The sequence below is a fragment of the Dermacentor silvarum genome, chromosome 4 (genome assembly GCF_013339745.2).
Source record: "Dermacentor silvarum isolate Dsil-2018 chromosome 4, BIME_Dsil_1.4, whole genome shotgun sequence".
Lineage (NCBI taxonomy): Eukaryota > Metazoa > Arthropoda > Arachnida > Ixodida > Ixodidae > Dermacentor > Dermacentor silvarum.
In genome coordinates, this window is record NC_051157.2 from 118,389,639 (window position 1) to 118,413,985 (window position 24,347).

Below are 24,347 nucleotides of genomic sequence, written 5' to 3' on the forward strand. Positions count from 1 at the left end.
AAGTCAGCGTGATGTTACATAGAAATAGAGAGCATGGCATACAGAATGACATATTTTTAGGACAGAAACTGTGAGTTCAGGAGTTTCCTCAATGTATCTCTGCCCTTTTGCATGACAGTGCATTTAAACCATTCAATGGCTTAAAGCGAATATCAACGTTGATTTCTCGTACTCGCAGCCCCGAAAAATTTGGCGGAAAGCAGACAAACCTGGCAACCTTGCTGAAACAAGAGAATAAATAGATTAGGCTCAGCATATTTTTCAATTGACAATAATGATGGTCGAAATGAAAGCAACTGTTGGAATTTGCTTTAGCTGGAGTATGCCTATCGTCTAGTAGACTCTACAGAGAAATTAGGGGCAGTTATGACAGGACATGGGGATCATTGATCTGCTGACAAGCCCATCTTTCTAGCTGGAGGGTGCCTAAACTTTGCGAAGCAGTCAAGAGCCTCTGTTCGAACAAACTTGACGTCGTTGTCATTGTTAAACTTGTCTGCCGAAGCAGCCGCGTTTTTCAAGCGGCTGTCATCTGGCGATGTTTGTGTGCAACCGCAATCCCTGCAGGCAGCCCAAGATAACCTTCATGGAGAGCCAGGTAATTGCTGCAAGGAGCCAGAGTCCGATCATGTGAACGGCGTCAGGTGCTGCTTCCCGATTGCTTCTTCTTTTCGTAATATGCGGGAGCGAAGGCGCCACGTCAGAGGTCGACTCCGGCGAAATGGTCTGACATCATCCGTTGAGTGCTGCGAGCAGTTCGACCCTTCTAATTGGCCGCGACATTAATCGAATTCCCTCATCTGATGACTTGGGAAAAACGACTGCTTAAAAGCGCACATCTTGAGTAGTGTGTGCGGTGTCATCTCAGACATTTAAAGTGCTCCGCCATGTAGTGTGCTCCGATAACCATGGAGCGAGTTGTAAATATGTAAATTAAACCCGTTTCTCGTTTGCGTCAACCTCCCACCCTCATCTGCTCACCAACAAGCAACTCTTGGTGATAGCGACGGATGACGGCATGGGTCCTCTTAGTCAGCTTAGTCGACGTCCCGGTATAGCGCACGCCAGCTTCTAGATTTTAGGTGCTCCGGCGTCGTAGGCAAGCGACCCTCTGTGTGACGCTTGACTACGAAACATAAACCTGAGCCAGAATCCTAACAGCAGCCAAAAAGTGACGCCTGACGCCGAACCCGCCCCCGAATCAGAATCGCAAAAGCAGTCAGAGTCTTGAGGATTGTCCATTTTCGCAGGCAGAGAAGAGCTTATGAAGATAGAACAATGGTACGCCTAATGCATTAAGTCAGAAGTTGGGCAGCAGGTGCGCTTTGTTATAAGCAGCTGTAGGCGCTTGGCAGCGGAACCACAACAAGTGCAGTCGTGCAATCACACGCGAAGAACGTATGACCACATGGCCTATAATAGGGCACAAAAGTGACTTTTCTCCAAACCACTTGACCCTTAGTCTTACTCACGGAGTGGGATAAACAGGAGCGCCGACTCCGCCGCCGCGCAACGCATTCGCTCGGGACAAACCGTGCAACGCTAATTATACATCGCGTAGCGCCATCTGTTGAGGCGCGTGAAAAACACTCAACAGCTTGCTTCCATGTGCGCATGCGCTGAGTGGCGGAGACCGGCGGCGACGGCGGCGCAGAACGGGCAGCGCAGGCACCCGTAGAGCGTGTCGTCTGCTACAAACGTGGACCCTCTGCCATCTCAATTTGACAGCAGGGAAACACAAAAAAATTGTGCGCACAAATAATAAAGCGCAAATAAACACGCGGTAGCGCTTTTATGCATGCATACGAAACATTTTTAGATGTCTTTAGAGGAAACAGACGATAAATGATGCTGTACAAAAAGACACGACAGAAGTACTTGTTTTTCACTCTACATCTGCGCGGAAGCGAAGGTGCAAAATTTTGGTCTTGCTCGCTTTGTTTACCATGTCTGCAGTATGTTTATTCATGCCTGACTGAACAAGGTGTCTTGATACTTGTGCGTGAAGAGACTGAGCAACGGGACACTGTTGTGTTCGCGGCTGTAAATCTGGTTATGGCAAAGGACGCGAGAAGTTTTCGCTCTTCGCTTCGCCATCTGATCTTCAACTACTGCACCAGCGGCGTCAAAAAATTCCTAAAATAAGCGAGCGCTTAAAGCAATGGACAAAATATGTGCGCGACACTTCGAGAAGCAGCTTATTTTTGATAGTTACTTCAGAAAAGACAAAGGCGATGTCCTACTAGATGTAAAGAAAGTTCCTCGACTTCGAAGCGGAGCCGTTCCTTCAATTTGTTTAGGGAAGCCTGGCGTAGCTCAATGATGCTGAATGCCAGGAGGAACCAGAAGACGCCAATGCGGAAGGGCGAGAGGAGCTCAATTTAAATTTGTCTACAACTACACACAGTGCAGCTTCCTTTCCTTGTCCAGAGACATGCCGTAATTTATAGAGAGAGAAAGGGAAAGAAAGACAAGGAGGTTAGCCAGTGTAAATACCGGCTGGCTACCCTGTAAATTCTCAGCCTTGCCTTCGAGATGATTCTCCCAGTTATGCTGACACATAATCACAGCTTCTCTTGTGAAATAATGAGCAGGAAACACTGGCAGGAATTCCTAATTATTATGTTTAATGAGAATGTGGCGATTCTGCTCACAAGAGAACCGGGCGACACAAAAAGCACTACGAGAAACAAAGAAGCAAGCGAAGCATCTTAGCACTCGATGCGTGCTCAGATAAAAAAGAGTGATAAACGTCAGCTTTTCCATAAAAACTTCTTTTCGTTGTCGTCTGTCATTGCTTGAGACCACCCGAACTGCCGTTATATCGCCTTACCATTTGCTATAGTTTTTCTTTCCGTCTTAGTTTCCGTAATTTGTTTATTTTCTGTTCCTGTGCCTTGTAAAGTTCCATGTAGGCCACCTGCCAAATGCCCTGCATTTGGCCTGCATAAAATAAATTAAATAAAATGATACATGACTTGTTTCTCCTGCTAACGTCACTCCGTGAACCGCAAGAGCTATCTATATGCACGCTACAGGCGTCAGGGCGTGCGCGGAGCAGCTGACAAGCAGGTGCCGCGAGAGAGTCCCCGCGTCTTTGCTCCTCTCCGCTGCAGAGTTTTTCTTCATTCGTAGCGTCTGGCGAACACGCTGTGAAGCAGGAGCCGGCGTTGCACAATGTGTCCCTTCCAGACGAGCAGAGTCGGCGCTCCTGTCTTATCTTACTCCGTGGTCTTACTCCAGCACAACTGTTAACCCGCTATTTACTTATAGCTATTTCTAGCTCAGAACGCTGGCGCAACAAACGTAACTTTTGAACATAAGTTGCACTGACATTCAGCAGCCCTGAAAGTAACAGGCACTTATCTACCATGCGATACGTCATCCACACGAAGCACATAATAACGACCAACAGTTGTTGAGAGCCTCTTGTGCTTGGAATGGGAAGGATACAAGGGCGTCCATTAAAGATTTCCCCTGACCCACTTCTTGTGGACTGTCAGCAACGAATGTCGGCAGAGTTGTTGGTTCTTCTCTACATAGATGCCATCTAGGGACACACACTTTTGTCATCTCTTTATGCAACTGTAAGCCCATTACTTGAAGAAGTTGACTGGTTGCCCCAAAAGCCACGTTGTGAATTCAGAAAGCAGAGCCTCATCATGTGAAAAATGTTTGCCCTTCAAAAATGACTTCTTTGTTTAAAAGAGGTGGAAGTCTGATGGTGCGAGGTCGGAGGAATAAGGAAGCTGTGGTGTAGAGAGAGAGAGAGAGAAAAAGGTAAAGGCCAAATAAAAATATGCAATGGTAAATTCGACGGTAAATATAATGACAATGTAATCCAAATGCAATAGTAAACTGCGCGGTAATGCAGTTCCACTCAAGGTGAAAGCTGGGGAAGTGAGGAGCAGTGAGGAGCAGTGATTCGTCTGTCAACGCTGGCGTTCCCCTTGAGCTTTCCGGGCCAGGGCTTGGAGGTTGGCCTGTTGACACTGGCGAGCAGCTTTTGTTCGGGCCTTCACGTACGTTGCAATTAGCTTACTTGCTCTGCCGTGTAACTTGAGCTTCTCGGGCGCGCACCGCTTGATCAGCCCTGCGTCGGCGTTGTCTTTCACAGACGAGCGCCCGCTGTCGCTTGTAGAGCACTGCACGGGCCCGGGCCGACCCGAAAGCCCGGCCCGGCCTGCGGGCCGGGCCGTCCGATCCGTTTGTCCGCGGGCTCGGGTCGAGCCCGGGCTTAAAGCCGAGGGCCCGGGTCGGGCTCGGGCTTCAGGCCGCCGGCCCGGGCCGGACTCAGGCGTGAAGCCACGGGCCCGGGCCAGACTTGGGCCCGCTCATTAAAGGGCCTAAGTATAGGCCTTCGAGCACACGTGACCGTTATGCATTGCATGGTTCAATGCATTCTGTGCCAAGCTGAAGTGACACGTGCAAGATGACTGTCATCATCACCATCAGCCTATATTTATGTCCACTGCAAGACGAAGGCCTCTTCCTGCGATCTCGAAATCACCCTGTCTAGCGCTAGCTGATCCCAATTTGCGCATTTCCTAACTTCATCCCCCTACCTAGTTTCCTGCCATCCTCGACTGCGCTTCCCTTCTCTTGGTATCCATTCTGTAGCTCTAATGGTCCATCAGTTATCTATCCTACGCATTACATGGACTGCCCAGCTCCATTTTTTCCGCTTAATGTCAACTAGAATATCATTTACCCCCGTTTGTTCTCTGATCCACACCGCTCTCTTGGCTGTATATCTTATCAGATGACTGTGTATCTTATCAAAGCAAATATTAAAACAGATTAGGTTATCATTTTTAACAGCGGAGCTGTTTCAACCGGGCGTAATGTGTCTGCTGAATCCAAAAATGTGGGCCGATCCTTGCAGCGGTGCAGAAAGGGTCCAAGCGCAATGGCACATACACCTGTGAACTAGCGAAGCTGAGCCTAGATAAGTCTAGCTAAGAATGGTGGGGACTACTTAAACTTAGTCAGTCATCGATAGGCAATTGATAGTCAATCATATAGCTAGTCGATAATCGATAAAAATCAATAAATTCCGGAAAATGCTGGGGATGACTTGGTAGTGCTTAGCCTAGCTCAAATACGTGGCCAATATCTTGTGATAGACAATCGATAGCCAATCAATAGCTAATCGATAATCAATCAATAATAAATAAACTCCGGGAAATGCTGGGGATGACTTGGTAGCGCTTAGCCTAGCCCAAAAGTCAGGACTAGCTAGGTGCCCATCAGCTCCGTTGTCTCTTTAGCATTGCGCCGCCAGTGCAAGCTAGGCTAATTTTTTTCTTTTCCACAAAAACGAACATCGTTTCCGCGTAAGGAAAAACAAATTATAGAAAAAACCGCTCCTGAAACCATTTCCATGTTACCGCTTTTGCGATTGCACTGTTACCGGTGTATATACTATTGCATTATTTTAGCGCTAAGACCAGTCACATTTGTGCTTCAATGCATAACACACCGTTTTCCTCAAAAAGGTAACTGGAACGCCCATGCTTTTCGTCGGACATTTTGAAAATGAATATCTCTAAACTGGTTCAGTCTTGAGAATTTGTTCCAAGTGGATAGACCTTGCGAACTCAGCGACTCTAATTCGTAGATTGAAAGATGGGCCGTAAAATAATTAATTAAAAAGTTAATTCGCGTAATTATGTTAAATATTCACTTAGGCGTTTCGACCATCCATTAGGCCATCCATGTCAGAATTAGCTTGGAACTACATAAAACAATTAGCCTCCTTAGAGCGTCGTCGCATTAATGCGAACACAAGAAATCCTGAGATATGGTCAATTCCATACTTCAGAACACTCTATAAGCATCAGTCGTTAATGCATAACCTACCATTCACGTTGAAGAAATACAAAAATGTCGATAATGTCAGTAAGAAAAAACTCGGCTAATACTTAGGTCGCTTGTAATGTATCTGATGTGATTATTATTCTGCCTTCGTGTATGCATGGTTCTGAGTATATAATGTGCATCCTGTTTCGTTTGCTTAGCAAATGTTAATCTTGCAAAAATTCAGTCTCATGCTATGTTTTATAGCTAGTGTTGTATTGTTTTGTATAGATAGTATTGCTCTTGTAGTGTTGTTTAAAATTCACTCGGTTAAAACTTTTTCCAATTCTGTTAAGTCGCCGTGACGGAAATATTCTTTGTCTTTCCGTTCATAGCTATTCGTCCACGAGGAATAAATATATGTAAATTATTGTACATGTGCGCACACTGTTTGCTGTATTATTGCCTTGCCTGGTCTTTGGGTCACGTCAAGCTACGTATGCAGCTTTTAGTCCAAAATGACCATCCAGCATGTAAACTGGAGAATAAATTGATTTGATTGATTTTGTCAGACACTTTGAAAATTATTATCTCGAAACTAGTTTAGTCCTGAGTAATCGTTCCAAGTGGATACGCCTTGCGAAGTCAGCGGCTATAATTCGTAGATTGAAAGACGTGCCGAAAAAATTAATTCAAAAGTTAATTAACGTAATTATGTTAATTCTTCAATTAGGCGTTTTGATTTCTCGTGCAAGTAATGGCCGCCTCATAGAGTAGCTCAGATCAAGGATTATAATGTTGCTATCTGCCACAGGCAATTTTAAAAATTTCATTCAGCTAAAATGAAACACCCTGTATATTTGCATGCTAAATGACATCATAGAACCATATCGTACAAGTGAAGGTAAGTGGATGCGCACCAGCGAAAAAATAGCAGCACAGGCAATCGGCCGGATTACTGATGTTCCCGTGGGAGAATGAAAGACTTCGGGCTTTTATTGCCTATATACTGCAGCTCATTAAACCTCGAGAAGATGAGGCTCACAGATGCGGTACAATCTGAAAGTAAAAAAGAAAGCAATTTTTTTTTTCTTACAGGCCGGGCCTGGTCATGCACACACGGGCCCTAGCTAAGCTTAGTAATGAATGCCTGGGCCCGGGCTGGTCTCGGTCATCTATACGCCCGGGCCCGGACCGGGCTCGGGCTTTGTCTTACGGGCCCGGGCAGGGCTCGGGCCGGAAAATCAGGCCCGTGCAGTGCTCTAGTCGCTCGGTCGCTCTAAGCAGCATGCTTGCTGCTCGGCGTCCATGGCGGGAAAAAGCGTCGCGGACCGCGGGAACGGCTTTTAAAGGCATGAGCGTCCTCTCCTGCCAGATATCGCGCGCTGATTGGACGCTGGAGTGGCGGCGCGGCGAGCTGAATTCTTTCACTTGTGGGGTTGTGGTGCCCTCTCTTGCGCTGCGCCGGTATAAGCCGGGCGTGTTAGAAGCGATATTACCAATTTTATTGCGATAGCAATTATATGGACACTCAAAAGCAGATTTCTGCCGTCGGCGTCGCCGTCGCCGTCGCCGTGAGGTTCCGTATGACGTCATTTGGAGAAGAAATCGTCGCTGGTGGTAAGTGGTTCTTGAGGGAAAGGGAAAGGTTGGCGCTATCTTCTGCAGCCCTTGAGGGAGCACGGCTCAGCGCCAAGCGTCGCTGCGCGCCGAACGCTGTATGTGCGAGTGAAAGGGCGCGAGGGGCGCGTCTTTCACGGGGAGTGAACGCACGGCGGAGAACAAACGCGCGTTCTGCGCCGTGCTCGCTTAAGGGCTGCAGAAGTAGGCGTCTCTGTTCTCCTTCACAATCACCATGTATGTAGAGCAAACGCGCCTTCTTCCGACGAGCGAGAGGCCGTGGGGGAGGGGGAGGGAAGGGAGGCGACGTTTAGCTGCGGCACGCAGTACCTATTTATATCAGAGGCTCCGGCAACAGTCACCAACGCCGCACGCATTTTGAGCGAACGCGGGCAAAACGCCCATGGCGTCGACAACAGTTCTGCGTGTTGCCGATGCTGCTGCATGTCCAAGTTTATACAGCTGATAAAGCTAATATCATTACTCCGTATAGCTCTCTACAAGTTTGCTATCGCAATTGATGCTTCGCCTTTCAGGTGAAACTGCGACAACTTTTTTAGGGGCGAAGCTCCTTAGGGTGTGGGTCTGTCCCTCCTCTGTAGTAGTAGTCGTCGTAGTCGTCGTAGTAAGTAGCCACGTCTACTTTTATGAGAAAAAAAAAATTCCGGGAGTTGTGGCCGTAGCGGAATCGAACCAGGGACCCCTCGCTTCTGAACGCGTGGCGCTAACCACTACGCATTGCATTGTGCGTAATCAAAACATACATCACTACGCCACGAAGCGCACATGGACAGACGCACCTAGATGGCAATAAATACCCAACATTAACGAAAGACTGCGCGTTTCTAACGCGTTTGTGCTAGCGCGTTACGGCCCGTGTAAGAAGCTGGTGTAAGACGCTGTGGCCTGTCCGCCTTACCCCCGTATTCATAAACGCTGATGGCGTCGGCAAACGCGGTGCACGTTCCGGCATGTGTAAACGGCTGCGTAAGACGCTGTGGCCTCTCCCCCCTACTAGAGAGTACTGCACGTTTCTAACGCGTTTGTGCTAGCGTCCCCTTAAGCGGGAGATGGTGCAATTATAATGAACGGCGCTGTTATAAAATAGGAATGACGTCACATATGGCGCGTGTCATTGATGGAAGTCAATCGTTCCATTTAGTGCGGCGAGACTGGGCGAATTACACGGAAGATTCACGGTTTACCGATGATTCCCTCCGGAGCTTCGCCCACTCCTCATCATTCATCCCGTGGATATGCAGTGTTTTTTTTGTCAATTCATTCGATTAATAGATGACTATTCCTGTATTTTATATTATTCTGAATCTAGTTAGTCTAATTTGAGCCGGTTTTGCGCTGGTATTGGCATGTGTTGGCCCTGTTGTGCGCTTGTGTTTTCTGAGCCTGACGACATGACATATTAGACGCCGACAGCCCGGGCCCTAAAGTACCTAAAGTGCTCCGCAAAAAAAAAAGAAAAAAAGAAACCGCTCGCTCGTCACGCGCTTGTGCGCAAGCGTTGCGGCAACAGCTGATAGCCGCGCAGCTGCGTGCTGCATTCAGCGCGCCAAACTATACTGGGGAAAATTTTCGGCAATTCTGGCGTCACCGGCGTGGCGTATCGGACTTTTCCGGATCCTGCCCGGCAGCCTCAAAACGCCAAACTATAAATTGCACCTGAGGGATTCATAACGGCAACATGGCCACGCGTCGAAACAGAGCTGTCGACGCTGGAGAGAGGAAACGCAAGCTCGCGCAAGCTGCGCGCGTTCGACAGGCCAATGATAGTGCCGACGCGCGTTAAAGATACACTAAAGGCAAATGCAAAGTCAAGCTAAAGTGATGGATTAGTACTCGAGTATCTCCAAGGCGTCAATATTATCGTCAACAGAGCCTTAGTAATCGAGAAATTGATGTAAATGCAGGACACGATTAGAGACTCCCCCGGGACATTCAAGTACTTGCGCGATGATGAAGGCACTCCTCATTTAAATTTTGTCACTAGTATTCAACCACTGGTTATGAAAAAATTATTGTATTTAATAATAAGACGAAAGCAAATGCTACTTGTCTAGTTCTATTTCATTTTGGAAATAAGAACTCATTGACAACGACGTGTCCGTTCGAAAGGTTTCGTTTTCGCTCGACTCTGCGCCGTCTACGCTTTCTCGTTTCAGTACCGTTATAGCGTAGTACTGCGCTGGTATTTATGGCTCGCGAAACTCGCACAAACTGTAAGTAGCAGAGAACTCCACGTTCATGTGTTGTCGCGGGATGCCCGAACGATCCACGCCACTTTACTGAATGCAGCTGCAGCTGTAATGCCTGCAGCGGTAAAACCCCTATATAGGAAAAGTACCGCCATCTACTCTTTCCTCTGCCGCCTCCTCTCCTAAAGCGCTTGCTTTTTTCTTTACTTTTTGCTTGCGAAAGCCAAGTCGACGGTGGCGCACCTAGAAAGTCCACGTTGAAGCTTTCAGGCCGGCGCGCGCCGCCGCCCCCGCCGGCGACTGCGGCTGCGCAGAGGACTTTCCACATGGCTCTGAGGCGGAAAAAAAGAAAATATAAAGAAGTGAAGAGCGCGCGCTATCATCGTCCAATCGGAGATACAGGAGAGAGAGAAGCGGCGTTTATCAAAGGATGGCGGTACTTTTCTTATATAGGGATTTTATGCAGCGGCGCATCGTAACCGCTGTCTGTCGGGCGCCGTTTTACTCACCTACGGCAGCAAAGGGCGGCGATGGCGTATGCAACATCACTACTCCCCGGTTGGCATGGCGGGAGATTTGAATTGCCATAAAGGTATTCGGGGCGTTCAGATGCAAACTTCTCGTAAACTAAGTATTTTTTTTGCACGAAACAAGGTTTGCAAGGTTTTTGGAATGGTATTGGAATGGTATTAAACAGTCCACGTCGACTTAGTATTTGCCTTTAGTGTCTTTTAACAGCGAAGCTGTTTAAACCAGACGTAATTTGTGGTGCGTGCCAAGAAACTGCCGCCCCGCAGCCATGGCAACCCAAAGAAAGAGGAGAAGACCGCGTGCGCATGCATGCGGTCTCCTCCTCGCAAGCCCCCTGCCTTCCCGACCTCCACCTCTCTTCTCTCCGCGCCGCGCTGAGCCAGGAGAACAAAAAAAAAAACAAGGCGAAAGCTTCCACTAGGCCGAGCAAGAGAGAGAGAGAGAGAGAGAGAGAAATAACTTTATTTAGGAAAAATAGGGTTAAGGGGGCCGGAGGGTGGGTCCTTAGTCCAGGACTGCAGTGGCCACCGCCACGCGCCGTGCCTGGTCGAGGAGGCTCAATTGAGACTCCAGGTCAGTCCGGGCGAGGATGGCTGCCGAAGGCTCCCTAAAGGAATTTTGTGCTAAACGGGGTGAATTTGAATTTTGGGGTCGTGATTGGCACTCCCACGTCACATGGGGCAAGGATGGCCTCCCCCCACACCAGGGGCATTGACTGGCATATCTGGTTGGCCAGATGGCATGCCATCGCCCCAGATGTGGGTGGGTGTTTGTCTGGATTTTTCTGTATAGCCGAACCTCCTCCACTGTTAATTGCGGGTTTGAACGACGTTAATTGCGTCTTAGAACGACGTTGATGTTCTAAGACATCGCATGCTAGTGTTTGATTGTTACTTCCGATTGGGGTGTCATTCCTTGCTCGGATTGAAGTCTCGCGAGCAATAGCGTCTGCCCCTGTGTTACCAGTGACACCAACATGCCCCGGACACCATACAATGTGATGTTCTTGTCTTAGTCGATCGCCCAAGATGTTAAGGGTGATCCTAGGGATTCTTCCGTGGAGGAAGAGTCGGCAGGCCGCCTGGGAGTCCGTAAGGACGTAGGTGGGCCTGTCTTCTCCCTCTCGTGTCTTTACTGCCAGGGCCACGGCAACTTCCTCCGCTGTGCTGGTGCAGGCTGTGCGGACTGAAGCTGTTGTTATGGTTCTTGGAATACCGGAGGGTCCCGAAGCAGCCACGATAACGTGTCCCTTAATGTTCCGTGCTGCGTCTGTGTATATTGTGTCGGGGTTATTGCCGAATCGTTTTTCTAATTGTTTGGCTCGGGCATTACGCCTGCCTGAATGATATTTTGGGTTCATTTTTTAGGATGGGGGAGATCTTTAGTTTTTCTCGCATCTCCCTCGATATGTCCACTAGTTCGCTGCTGCAGTATTGTGGGTTGATCGGGTATCCCAGCTCTTCTAGGACCCTCCTACCCGCCTGTGACATATTAAGGCGTTCTCGTTGTGTGACCATTGTCATTGCTTTGACAATGGTCACACAATGACCCAGGACCCAGGAAGTGAGGAGCAAAGACGCGGGGACTCTCTCGCGGCACCTGCTTGTCAGCTGCTCCGCGCACGCCCTGACGCCTGTAGCGTGCATAGATAGCTCTTGCGGTTCACGGAGTGACGTTAGCAGGAGAAACAAGTCATGTATCATTTTATTTAATTTATTTTATTCAGGCCAAATGCAGGGCATTTGGCAGGTGGCCCACATGGAACTTTACAAGGCACAGGAACAGAAAATAAACATATTACAGAAACTAAGACGGAAAGAAAAACTATAGCAAATGGTAAGGCGATGTAACGGCAGTTCGGGTGGTCTCAAGCAATGACAGACGACAACGAAAAGAAGTTTTTATGTTGGCTGTTCCAAGCTGTCTACGGATTTTTGGTGACGAGGTTGATAGACTGACAATATAATGGTCACTGCCTAGTGTTTCATCTAGCTTCTTCCAAGACGCTGCCTCTATGTTTTTGGTAAACGTCAGATCGGGGTAAGTGTCTAAACTCACACTGTTCCCCAGTCTAGTAGGCGCTAGCGGCAGCGTTTCCAGTTTTAGGTCGAACTTGTCCGCGACCTGCACCAGCCTGGTGCCCTTTGCCGAATCCCTTACGTATCCCCAGTGCGAGTGGGGTGCATTGAAGTCACCGGCAGCAATTAATTTATCTTTGTGATTCATTTTACCAATTGTTAATTCAATGATGTGCTCAAAATCTGTGCCTTTTTCTTTGGGGGGGGGGGGCAGTATATATTAACAATGACAAATTTAGGTCTTCCCCTCTTTTTCGTGTGAATTTCAATAATTTGGTGATGAGTTGAGCCTTGAAGGGGCTCATGAATACTAGTTGCGATGTTCTTTCTCACCAACGTCGCTACTTTCAAATGCTTGGGGTCCTGATATCTATAGTAATCCCGTAGCTTTACCGGCTTATTTCCTACCTCTTGGAGGCAGATTATATCTGGCCGCGTTAACGATGCATTAATGAATTGTTGTAGGGCTGCTGCCCTCTTTTGGTAGGTGCGGCAGTTCCAGTGCCAAATTTCGATGTTTTCCTCCAAAACCCGTGATCTATTGGCCACGTGGGGTCGATAATTCATTATCGGAGAAGTCAGAGACTACTATATTTTTCGTTTTTCGCAGTTGTGGAGTCCCGGGGTTATCCCCGGCTCTTTTCCTTTTCATTTGCCGTAGATTGTTGATGGATTCGTCCACGTAAGTTTTAAGATTTTGAAATTCATTAAACATCTGTTGTTGGAAGTTTTGTACTCCCTGCAGCTGTTGCCGAGCAAAGTTCAACACACAGCGACGCTGGCCGATTGATATCGAGCGGCTAGCCTCCAACGCGTTCGGCGTCGGCAAGCAGCAGCGTTCTTGGCACTGTGCTAACTGTGGTTAGCCTGCCTGCGTTTGTAGCATACCAAGAACGCTGTCGCTCGTAGGCGCCGATACGTCCAGCGCTATTCACGCGAAATGTCGCGAACGCCTTCGGCGTCAGCAAGCGACAGCGTTCTTGGCACCAACATTTGTTTTGGGGAATCATTTCTGGAGAAGAAAATAAATCAGTTTCGAAACTTTATGGACAAAGGTTTGCGACTTGAGTAAGATGCGAATTAGGTGTATAATAAGCCTAAGATATCAGTGCCGATTTAACGGTAAATTCAAGCCATTGCGTCACACCTCTTTTTATGTACCGAATCCATGATTTAAAACCGCCTTCATCCCATTGCAAAGTGTTGTTCAGGATCTCACTCGACCCACGTCCTGCCTCTTCGAGGAGCGAAGTGCCACTGATGGTGGTTGGGAGCAGAGCAGACCACCGTCAGTTGCATTATATATATATATATATATATATATATATATGATGTCACATAGTAGTGACGATGAAAACAGCAGCAAAACCCTGAATGACGAAACTAGCTTGTTTTATTGGGCGAACTTGTGCCCGCGAAAATAAGCTGCACTCAAAGTCCAATGATAGCGGCGAACACAGTCGGCGATCGTCGGAAATCTGATCTGCTGGTCAAGCACGTGGGCTTTTTTACATGAGTCAACGAAGTTTCCAGAGTAATCGCAGGTGCCAGCGTGTCTTCTAGAACGTACTACACAATTCGAGTCGCGCATACATGCAATTAGATTACACAAGGTTTGGTCACAACAGACAGCGGATAGAACCATCGATAACATTCGAGAAGCTTCCGATACGTACTGGCGCGTCTTGCGATGAGCGATAACATTTGTTAGACGACGAAACGAGGTCACCCAAGAAAGAACAACTACACTTGTCAATACGTATATAACAGCGATCTCGAATTACAGCTGTCTTGCGCTACCTGATTACAACTTGCGCCGCCAGATTGCCGCCAGAGCCCAAGGGCTCGAGGCCGTCATCTAGGTAGAGAGGCCTAGGTCCCACAAATCTGATCACAGCACAAAATACGAGGTGCTACCCAGAAGTTCCAGGAATTCAGTTGTAAAAAAGAAAGTGTTCGCCATAACGCCTAATCAGCACTGTCTCATTCAAAGTAGTCCCGTCGAGCATGTATACACCGATCCCAACGTTTCTGCCCCGATTTCATGCATTCGTGTAACGCTCCAGGCGACAGTGTGTTGAGGCCCGCCTGCGATTCCGACTGGATCTCTTCAACAGTGTGAAACCAACTTCCTTTCAGCCTCAACTTCAACTGTGGGAATAAGAAAAAGTCTCAAGGGGCAAGGTCAGGCGGAGAGGGTGGGTGCGGAAGTACTGTGATTTGTTTTCAAATCTGGAACTGTTGAACAACCAGTGATGTGTGAGCGGGCGCGTTGTCGTGATGAAGAAGCCAGTTGTTGTTGTTCCACTTCTCCGGACGTTTGCGACAAATGCTCTCTCTTAAGCGCCTGAAAACGACACAGTAAAGCTTGCTATTCACGGTTTGTCCAGGAGGTATGAATTCCTTGTGAACAATTTTATGTAGGTAAAAAAAAAACTATGATGATGGACCTCACATTGCGACGAACTGGACGCGCCTTTTCTCGGCCACGGGAAATTTCGCGACTTCGATTGCGACGACTGCTGTTTTGTTTCAGGATCGTAGCTATAAACCCATGTCTCATCCCCGGTTATTACACTGGAGAGGAATGTGAGACGGTCTCTGACTTGCTGCTTCAGTTCCGTACACACAGAAACAGGATATTCATCACTGAGCAGTCTTGGCACGAATTTTGCAGAAATGCGCCTCATGTACAAAACATCCGACAAAATTTGCTGAACTGTGCCGTAAGATTATTCTACAATGTCGCAGACATCCTTTATAGTTAGTCTTCGATTTCCAAGGACAGGCTTACGAACTTCTGCTATCGTTTACGGGATTGTGTTTATTGACGGGCGTCCAGAACGTTCATCGTCGTCAACACACATTCGACTCTCTTTGAAGCGTTTATGCCATAAAAACATCCTAATTTGGCTGATGGCGTCGACTGCAAAAGCGTCCTCTAGCATACAATGAGTTTCTACCGCAGTTTTGCCAAGTTTAAAATAAAACTTGATGCAAATAATTTGCCCCTTGAAGTCGGCCATAATGATTGCTAAGAAATGCGCCATATCAGTGAAACATTGCATTGCAAAACAACACTTAGCAAAACAATTATTCTTCTTAGATGAATGTCGTTCCGCACACTGATTCGCAAGTCATACTGCTAGCTATAGCTAGCGGTGGAAATATTTGCCACACTCAGTTCGCCCGCGCTTTTCAAATTCCTGGAACTTTTGGGTAGCACTTCGTATCTGCTTTTTACCGTCATGTTTTGTCCTTTCAGAGGCGCCATCACTGGACGTTCCTAACGATGAAAAATTCCTGCTGATGTTTCTTCGAGCCAAGAAGTACAGAGTTGAAGATGCCTTCAAGGTGTTTCAGAACTACGTCCGCGTCCGTCAAGACGTACCGGACTTTTTCAGAGACCTTACGCCAGCAAACGCACCACTCAGGAAAATTTCCCACGAGAACCATCTGGTGATGACCTCTGCGGACGGCGACGCACATGGAAGGGGCGTTGCCCTTCTTAGGATAGGTGAGTTCACGCAGCTGCGCTCAATATCCTTTTAGAGAACTGGAACCTAAAAATACAATAATGTTACTGTCGGCTAAGTTTTTAATGCATATCATGTTATCCCTTCAGACGCGTGTATCACATGCGTTTTCCATTGACTCCGGTAATACTTCGCAGCATTGGTCTTTTGAGTGAAATATATAGATGCGCTCCATTGCATACATGCAAAAACCCATTGACAATTCATTGCACGCGTGCAGGGTAGCCAACCGTAACAACCTCTGGTTAACCTCCCTGCCTTTCTACGCATTCTTTCTCTGTCTCTCGCATGTACTTGATTGCATTCATGCAATAAAATTGATAAGGTACTCCCGCCAATCAGTGTATGAGACGGATCTGTATTGGGACCCGTTACGTAATGCCATCTTTTCCTTCCGTTTTCCTTCGATCTCATCCCATGCACAATCCCGGTGCGGCCCTTGAAATGCCGCTGACGGTGCCCTTAATCACGCCAACTATCTCAGACGCCTTCAGCACAACGCTATACCTTGCTATCGCTTTTAATTCTTCTCCACCGACGCCACTGCATATTTTAAAGCGAGGCTTTGTGTGTCTAGGCGAAATCGTATATGGCTAGGCGAAATCACATGTGTACAAAAAACTATCATCATCAGCATTAGCCCGAGCGTCGTCGTCTTCTTCCTCCGCTGGCTGGTTGGCGCCCCTCGGGTTGCGTTCGTGCTCGTGCTTGGCATGCACTCGTGCCACTGCTCCCGCGTTCGTCATCGTCGTCTTCTTCCACAGCTGGCTGCGTTGCCGCTCATCATTCCAGCGTAGAGTTTCACTTCTCTTCTGTCGTCGTAATGGGGAGGCCGCGTTTTTCAGGGATATGAACCATTGCTTAAAGGGGTATGAGCCATTGATTGTTTTTCGAAAGGGACAGATTTAATTTTGAAGCAGTTTAATTTCGAAGAATCGCAAGCGCCAATGGCAGGCAAATGCTGCTCACCACGCCGCCGAGCAAACTCGAGACATCGAACCCAAGCGAGAACGGCGGACGACGTCGTTCTCTCCGTCGCAGCCGAACGTGTGACCTCATAATTGAGAAATACTTTAATGAACCCTCGAGATTAACTCAGTGATAAACACCGAGGCGCACGTTTCAGCTTCGCTGGTTAACCATCTTCACGGAGTGGAAGGGCGGACGACTTTTTAAAATTTTGTGAATAAATTCAACCTGAATAAGGGTAATAAACCTGAGAAGTGAGCAAATGTGCACCGAACGCGGACAGTGTAACGGGGAGTTGCATGGCTTGCGAGATTGAAGACACAGTGCTCTAGGTTCCCTCGGTGGTCCCTTCCACGCTCCTGGTCACCTGAAAGGTGCACACAATCTATGCATCTAATCAAACAAAAGTTCCCACACAAAAGGACACAGACTCGTCAGCACCCAGTCACTGACTGCTAGGCAGCTCGACTGCAGTGTAACCCTCGACGCAGATTGTCGAGGTGCGCATCTTCACGTTGTTCCTGACACATACATTCGATGACAGAAGAAATACAAAATGTAGTTCAAGAGCTTAAAATAAGATTCGGTGTTTTTGTGTAAAACACTGACAGGGCTTCTTATCATCAATTAGATTAAGCATACAGTTTAGATTATTAGTTTCAGAAAAGCTGTAGGACAACCATGGGCCAGTATTGTTCCTCGTACAAATGAGATCTGCATTGCAGAATATCTTTAATCGGCCTTGTCAGACTGCACGCTCGTCGTTCGCAACTTTTATTCAAACATTCTTGCAATGTCATGATTTCTTTTTGGATGGCGTAGGGCGGGTAGTGGCATTTGACTGTGTTTAGTTTCCTTTAGTTTTCTAATGTCTCCCTTTTTAAGGATTAGTATATTGCTGGCATTCTTCCAGTTCACTGGTACACTTGAAGTCGTGAGGCATTGTGTACAAAGGGCCGCAAGCTTTTCAAGCATGATTTCCCCTCCGTCTTCTATGAAATCGACTCTAATTCCATATTCTGAAGCAGCTTTTCATTGGGTGTTGTCTTGCAAGGCTCTTCTAACTTAATTGCTAGTTATAGAATGAGCCTCTGTATCCGGGTCATCACTACTTCGAATGATAGTAGCTTGGCTGCTCTAGGAACTGTACAGGTCAGTATAGAATTCTTCCGCTGGTTGTACTATGTCATCCAAATTTCTGATGACATTACCCTGCTTATCTTTGAGTGCATACATCTTGCCTTGTCCTATGCCAAGTTTTCTTCTCGCTGATTTTATGCAGCGTCCATATTTTACGGTTTCCTCAATCTTTCCCACGTTATAATTTCGAATATCCTTTACTTTTTTTGTTGATCAGGTTTGTCAGCTCAGCGAATTCTATCTGATCTCTTGAGCTTGACACTTTCATGCTTTTTCGTTTCTGCATTAGGCCCTTTGTTACTTGGGAGAGCTTACCTACTGGCTGCCTTGGTGCCTTACCTCCTACTTCAATTGCTGCTTCTGAGATAAACCTAGTTACGGTTTCATTCACTACATCTATGTTTTTTCATCTTTCTGTTTTGAAGCTGCATATTTGTTCACGAGCACCAACCTAATTTGGTCCGCTTTTACCCTTACTGCGTCTAGGTTGGCCTGTTTCTTCTTGACTAATTCTAATATTTATCTCTTCATATTAAGACAAATCCTAGACCTCAGTAACCTATGGTCACTGCACTTTACCCTACCTAACACTTCTTCACCTTGCACTGTACTGGGATCGGCAGAGAGTATGAAATCAATTTCATTCCTTGTTTTTCCATTGGAGCTTTTCCAGATTCACTTCCTGTTGCTGTGCTTCCTGATGAAGGTATTCATTATTCGAAGCCTATTCCTTTCCGCGAATTCTACCAACAACTCTCCTGTACTGTTCCTAGAATGGATGCCGTAGTTGCCAATTGCTTGCTCACCAGCCTGATTCTTGATAATTCACCTTGATAATACCTTTCTCATTGATAATTCAACATCTTCATAAAACTGTTCGATTTCTTCATCATTGTGACTGGAGATTGGGGCGTAGGCTTGTACTACCTTCATTCTATACCTCCTATTCAGCTTTATTACGGCGACTGCTACCCTCTCATTAATGCTGTAGAATTCATCAATTCTGCCCACTCTGTCCTTATGGACTAGAAACCCTATTCCGAATTCTCTCTTATCTGGTAGGCCTCTGTAACAGAGGACGTGGCCGTTATTCAGCACTGCATAAGCCTCACCAGTTCTTCGAACCTCACTAAGGCGTAAGCTAGCCTCACTCGATAGGGTGTGCGTGTTGAACGTTGCCAGGTTCAGTTGCACTATACAAACATAAATATATCAATATATTGTCACCTGTAGTAGCGGGTACAATATATATATATATATATATATATATATATATATATATATATATACGCTCTTCTACGTTCTCCGAGCCCTTATCTACCTCTATCATGTGGCCGGCTTCCACATAATGCGCCCACATGCACGTTTTTAGCACTTTACCACTGCTGATTAATGGATATTGTTTGTTGGCGCAAGGGCTACAGATGGCCAAAGAACGCCATGTTTTAACACTCCTAATGCTAATGCATGAAAAGTCGTTCTCGGGTTTATGTTGCATCCTCTAGTGAACAAAATATTTTTCCGAGAATATGAATAATGTATTTTGAAAGACTAACGAACCGGTTGGGTCCTGAACCAATATAATTTCCCTTTCTGCGTTTATTTAAAGGTGTTTGCGATTGCTTGTAACGTTTGGAGGATATAAAGAGCTCAATGCCCTACAATGCTCTTCTAGGTGCCTGGAATCCTACAATGTGCTCACTCACAGATTTAATTAGAGGCACGCTGATTTTGGCCAGCAGCTGTTTTTATGAAGACAGCTCACAAATACACGGAGTGGCGGCCATTGTGGACTTAGAGGGACTTGGTTTCCATCATTTCAGGCAACTAACTCCATCGTTACTCATTAAGCTGGCCCACATCATGCAGGTGAGAAAACGAGCTCGTCATTTGATCTTGACGATGATCCTTTAAAACATGAGACGTACTCACAATGGGGACGGGTCAAGACTCCGGTGACCATACCCACAACTTCGCTGTAGTAATGAGTCATTGACGGAACCTACTTTTTCTTTTTACTTTTCTCATTGGTTGAACTGAGCGGTAACGCAGTTGGTGGTACATAATCTATTCATAATATTTATGAGCATCTGCCCTTTCTCACTTATTTTGTTATATAGGCAAATATTCACTAACTAATTAGTTTATAGGCTGCTTAGGTGAGGTCCATAATGCAGTGGGAATTCCTGCACATCGTTGCGTGGAAACAAAGAAAAAACAAATATTATGGAGCAGATCTGTAGGCGCAACTGTGAAGCTGTTAGCGAAATTTTCTTGAGGCGATCTGTATCTTTTGAATGACCTTCTGCACCTAACACCAACTTATGAGCTACGTTCAAAACACGTTATATCGGCATTCAGGTAGATGTAAAACGTTAACAAGTTTCTTTTAGGAGCGTAAAAGCATCTTCGTGAATCTCCCCGCATGAGGCATATGCTGGCGTCATGTGGACAGCAAAGCTGGCTCAAGGAGATGCGCGATTGAAATGGGGCAAGAAAAAAGAAACGAACAAGTGAGAAAAGAAAAAATAAGCGACATAGTTTAAGGGACGTGGTTCGTTCTTATACTATTTCCTTGTGTTCTCCGGCGTCAACACTTATGATTGATTGTACAAACGAATCAAAGTGACCTGGGGGTGTTAATTTCAAAACCAGGCAATGCTTCAGCAAAATACTCGTGCAAAACATTCAGCACTGCTTATCAGCTTCCCTACAGACCCCACCTCCAAATACGTTAACATGGATTTGTGGATTTTTCGTTGTTATTGTTAATATCATAACGAATATTGTCTTCCATCTTGCATAAACCCAAAACCCAATGAGCAATGATTTCAAAGTGTGGCTGTAGCTTTACCGAAAAACGAAACAAATATATTCGTCAGCTGTCATCACAACTCACTATAATACGAACGCCAACCGCGCCCTCAGATCCCACACATTAACACTACTCTCCATTTGCAGGACTGTGCACCGATACGATTGAAGGCTTTGTACATAATCAACTACCCATCTGCGTTCAAGGCCTTGTTTGAAGTCGTGAAACCTTTTATAAAGCAGAAGCTTTTAACAAGGGTATGACACATTTTTTTATTTGTAGATAGCAGCTTAAGGCTGGACAGTTGCTTTGCAGCTTGAGTTGCAGAGCGCCATACATACAGACTTTTGTAGAATGCGCTTTTCTAGAATGCTTTTCTTGAATGAATGAATGAAAGTCCTTTATTTAGAAATGGGGAGGCACAGGTCCTCCCCATTAATGTCGTCACTCTTCAAATTATTAACTGTCTCAAGAAATAGGCATTCTCCTGACTGAGGCGGTGCGTGACCAGTGCTGTGGTGTGTCGGTCCCCCTAAACCACCCTGATCAGGCTGCTCCGGCTAGCATATGTTGCAAATAATAACTGCGTTAGGATCCGTGAGCAGTGCTTCACGGTAGCTAGTAAACTGTAAAGGCTGTATGGCCATTCTGCCTGCGAGGAACGCGGAACATTGCCACAGTAAATGGTAAAGGTCTGCACGGCATCACAGCCCGCAGTGCGTGCACGTCACAGTCGTAATGTCAGGATGTCGCCATTTCGCCACAGTGTGTAGGCCACTCGGCCGTGTGTAGGCCGAGTTTGCAAATACATTATTTACGGAAACCTCCTGAGCGCGTGAAAGTGAAGACTTGCTCGAGAGGAGGCCAGGCGGGGTAACCTGCTTGAGGCGTTGTGTACTTGCAGTACGCAGGGACGTCCGTACATAGTGCACGGTGATTACCGAGGGAGCCATTTGGCTTAGGAGGTCATACGGGTTCACCCTGAGGGGTGGGGGTTGAGAAACATTGGTCGACCCACCTGCGGAAGCAGCAGCGGCGTGTGCCGCAGTATTGCCCCCGGGCACACCCGTATGTCCCGGCGTCCCGATGATTTCTATCGGACTATTTGCCTTCTCGTGCCTACGAAGGATAGCTTGAATAGCAGAAGCTGTAGCATCTTGCGAGGCTGGGCGAAATATTTCAGAATAGGCTGTGTAAATAAACGCGGACAGGTTTCCGGATGGTATATGGGAGGCTTGCAGTGGCTCCCCAGATAGCCAGGAGTTCAGCATCGCTGGGGTACCGCACGGGAGATGGCAGCTATAGGCCCCTGAGTAAGCGGTCGTCTGCGTGCAAACCCATGCCATGTTGGCTCGGTCATTTGAGGTAGCAGCATCAGTATAGGTGTCGATTGTGTCCAAGCTCGCTTTCTTAAGTTGACGTGTTGCAAGAAGTTGGCGAGCAGGAACGTTGTTCCGAGATATAGGACGGCGAATGCGTCGAAAAGCAATCGGGATTTCCCAACGTGGTAAAGACATTTTAAGAGGAGGTGTGTCGTCATGTTGCTGGCCATCCCAGGCCAGAAGGCGATGACCTGGCGGTGTATTTTCCATGCGGATAAGGTGTCGGGTGTGGGCTTCGCGGATGACATCTTGCACTGGAGGCAAGCCCGCAGCGCGTTCAAGTGCAGGTATCTTCGTGTGTTTAAGGAGCCCCGTGACAGTGCGCAGGGTGGCCCTGTGAAGGCGTTCCAGATTCCGGACGTCCATGGGAGAGAACGTGTATATGGGTGTACTGTACAAGATCTTGCTGATGGCCACAGCCTTGGAGAGGGTACAACATGCCTGTTGTCGCGCTCCCCCGTATTTGTTAGAGAGTCGATTTATTGTGTGCAACATGGTTGGCCATGCCTGTCGGAGGCTAAGTACCCACTTTGTAGGCTGCTACAGCTGGCTATAGGCAGGCCAAGAACTTTGATCTGTCCGTTTTTGGACTGTATGGTGTGCGATCCAATGTGGAGTGAGATACTCATGTTCGAGTTGGTGCGATGCTTTCCATTTATACTGATAAGTTCTGTTTTTTGTGGAGCGAGCTGCAGTCCCATTTCCTTAAGCGTGGCCTCTAAACTGAGGAGAGCTGCCTGCTGCTCGGTCTGCATTATTTCCTTGTCAGTATAATCTGCTGCTTCTGTCCAAGTAGTTAATAGTTATATCATCGGCGTAGATGGCAAATCAAGCCGTTGTGTCTCGTTCAAGGTTTTCAGCCACTCTGCACATAGCCAGATTAAAGAGCGTCGGTCCTAAGATGGACCCCTGGGGAACGCCTCTGCCCAGGTAATAAGTCTTTGGGCTCCATCCGGGTGACGCCACACTTAGACGAATAGGTCGAGCTGCAAGGAAATTCCTTATCCATGTCTGGGCTCGCTGGCTGGGGTAGCGGCCAGCTAGCTCTTCAAGGATGACATCATGGCGAACGTTGTCGAACGCTTTCTGCATGTCAACGGCCAGCAAGTAGTCAGGCAACACTTTCCGTGACGTGCGATTAGTAACGCGTCGTAGCAGCCAAAGGCAATCGGGTGGGCCCAGGTTAAGGCGAAAACCCACCTGAGCTGGGTGGTAACCAGGCCGGGTTATCTCGAGGTAATGAGATATACGCGTGTGAATCATGCGTTCAGTGAGTTTACAAAGCGTCGAAGTCAGAGAGATTGGTCAATTGGACGTTCTGTTTTGTGCCATGTTTTGGTATGGGATCAATGAGAGAGAGCTTAAGTCCCTCAGGTACGCTTCCTGAAGCCCACAGGTCGTTAATTACTTCTAGTAGAGCGTCCTGAGCTTCTTCTCCAAGGTTGCGGAGTTCTTGCCATGTTATTCGGTCATGCTATGGGGCTGACCGAGGGCGGCCGCTTTTAATTGCTGCTTGCATTTCTCCCATGCTAAATGGGCGGTCAAGATCTGGGTCAGGTTCTGGTATGGCGCAGGCGTTCGGAGGCACAGGCGGAGTGAGTGATGCATGGGGAAAGAAATTTGTGATGATTTCCTCCTCTACTGTTGCGGGATCTACTTTCGTGAAGAGCTCGGTCAAGAGAGAGTTACTCCTTCCTTTCCCGCTAAGGCTACGAAAAATGCGCCAAAGACCCTGGAGTCCCGGGACGCGGCCGAGACGCTCGCAGGTGGATTGCCAGGCTTCGCTTTGAAGCTGGAGCTGATACTCATTGATAAGCTTAAATTGGCGCTTGATTTTCATATAGTCAGTGTGTCGTTTGCCGCGTGAGCGATATCTTGATACTAAATAATCTGCTCTTTTCTATAGGTTGGCCAAATGATTGTCCATCCAATAAGTGTTATCATCGCATGGTACTGTTTCTCGCGCGAGTAAACGGGCCTGCTGAAATATATCCAGCAGACCCTCAATCGTCGTGAACGATCCAGTAACATGGGTCCCAAAGGTAACATGGGTCCCAAAGGGCTTTTGCCGCGGAGGGCAAATTTTAGCAGCTATTATTTCGCGATTTTTAGAACAGACACCAGAAAGGTCGAGTTGGGTGGCTGGGCAGTCATTTCGGACAAGCAATGCTGCCTGGCCCATGGGAATCTGTCGTTTGTGTTTGATGGTAGGTGTCTGAAACGGTGCGGTAACCAGGGAGCGAGCACGCGCCTCGCGTTTCCTGGAG

The 24,347-nt window shown here is 47.3% G+C and overlaps 1 protein-coding gene across 5 annotated transcripts in view; it reads left to right on the forward strand.

The window, feature by feature from the left end:
- LOC119450573 (alpha-tocopherol transfer protein-like) overlaps positions 1 to 24,347 on the forward strand; it is a 107,339-nt gene that overhangs the window by 39,305 nt on the left and 43,687 nt on the right. For 4 of the 5 annotated variants that reach the window (XR_007466474.1, XR_007466475.1, XR_007466473.1 and 1 more), the window contains 3 exons: positions 15,504 to 15,755; positions 19,559 to 19,752; positions 20,845 to 20,955. Coding sequence is in view for 1 of the 5 variants with exons in the window: in XM_037714078.2 (XP_037570006.1) it covers positions 15,504 to 15,755; positions 19,559 to 19,752; positions 20,845 to 20,955 (557 nt within the window). In the remaining 4 variants the exon portion in view is untranslated. The remainder of the gene's footprint in view (positions 1 to 15,503; positions 15,756 to 19,558; positions 19,753 to 20,844; positions 20,956 to 24,347) is intronic. The other variant, XR_007466476.1, reaches the window with a different exon arrangement.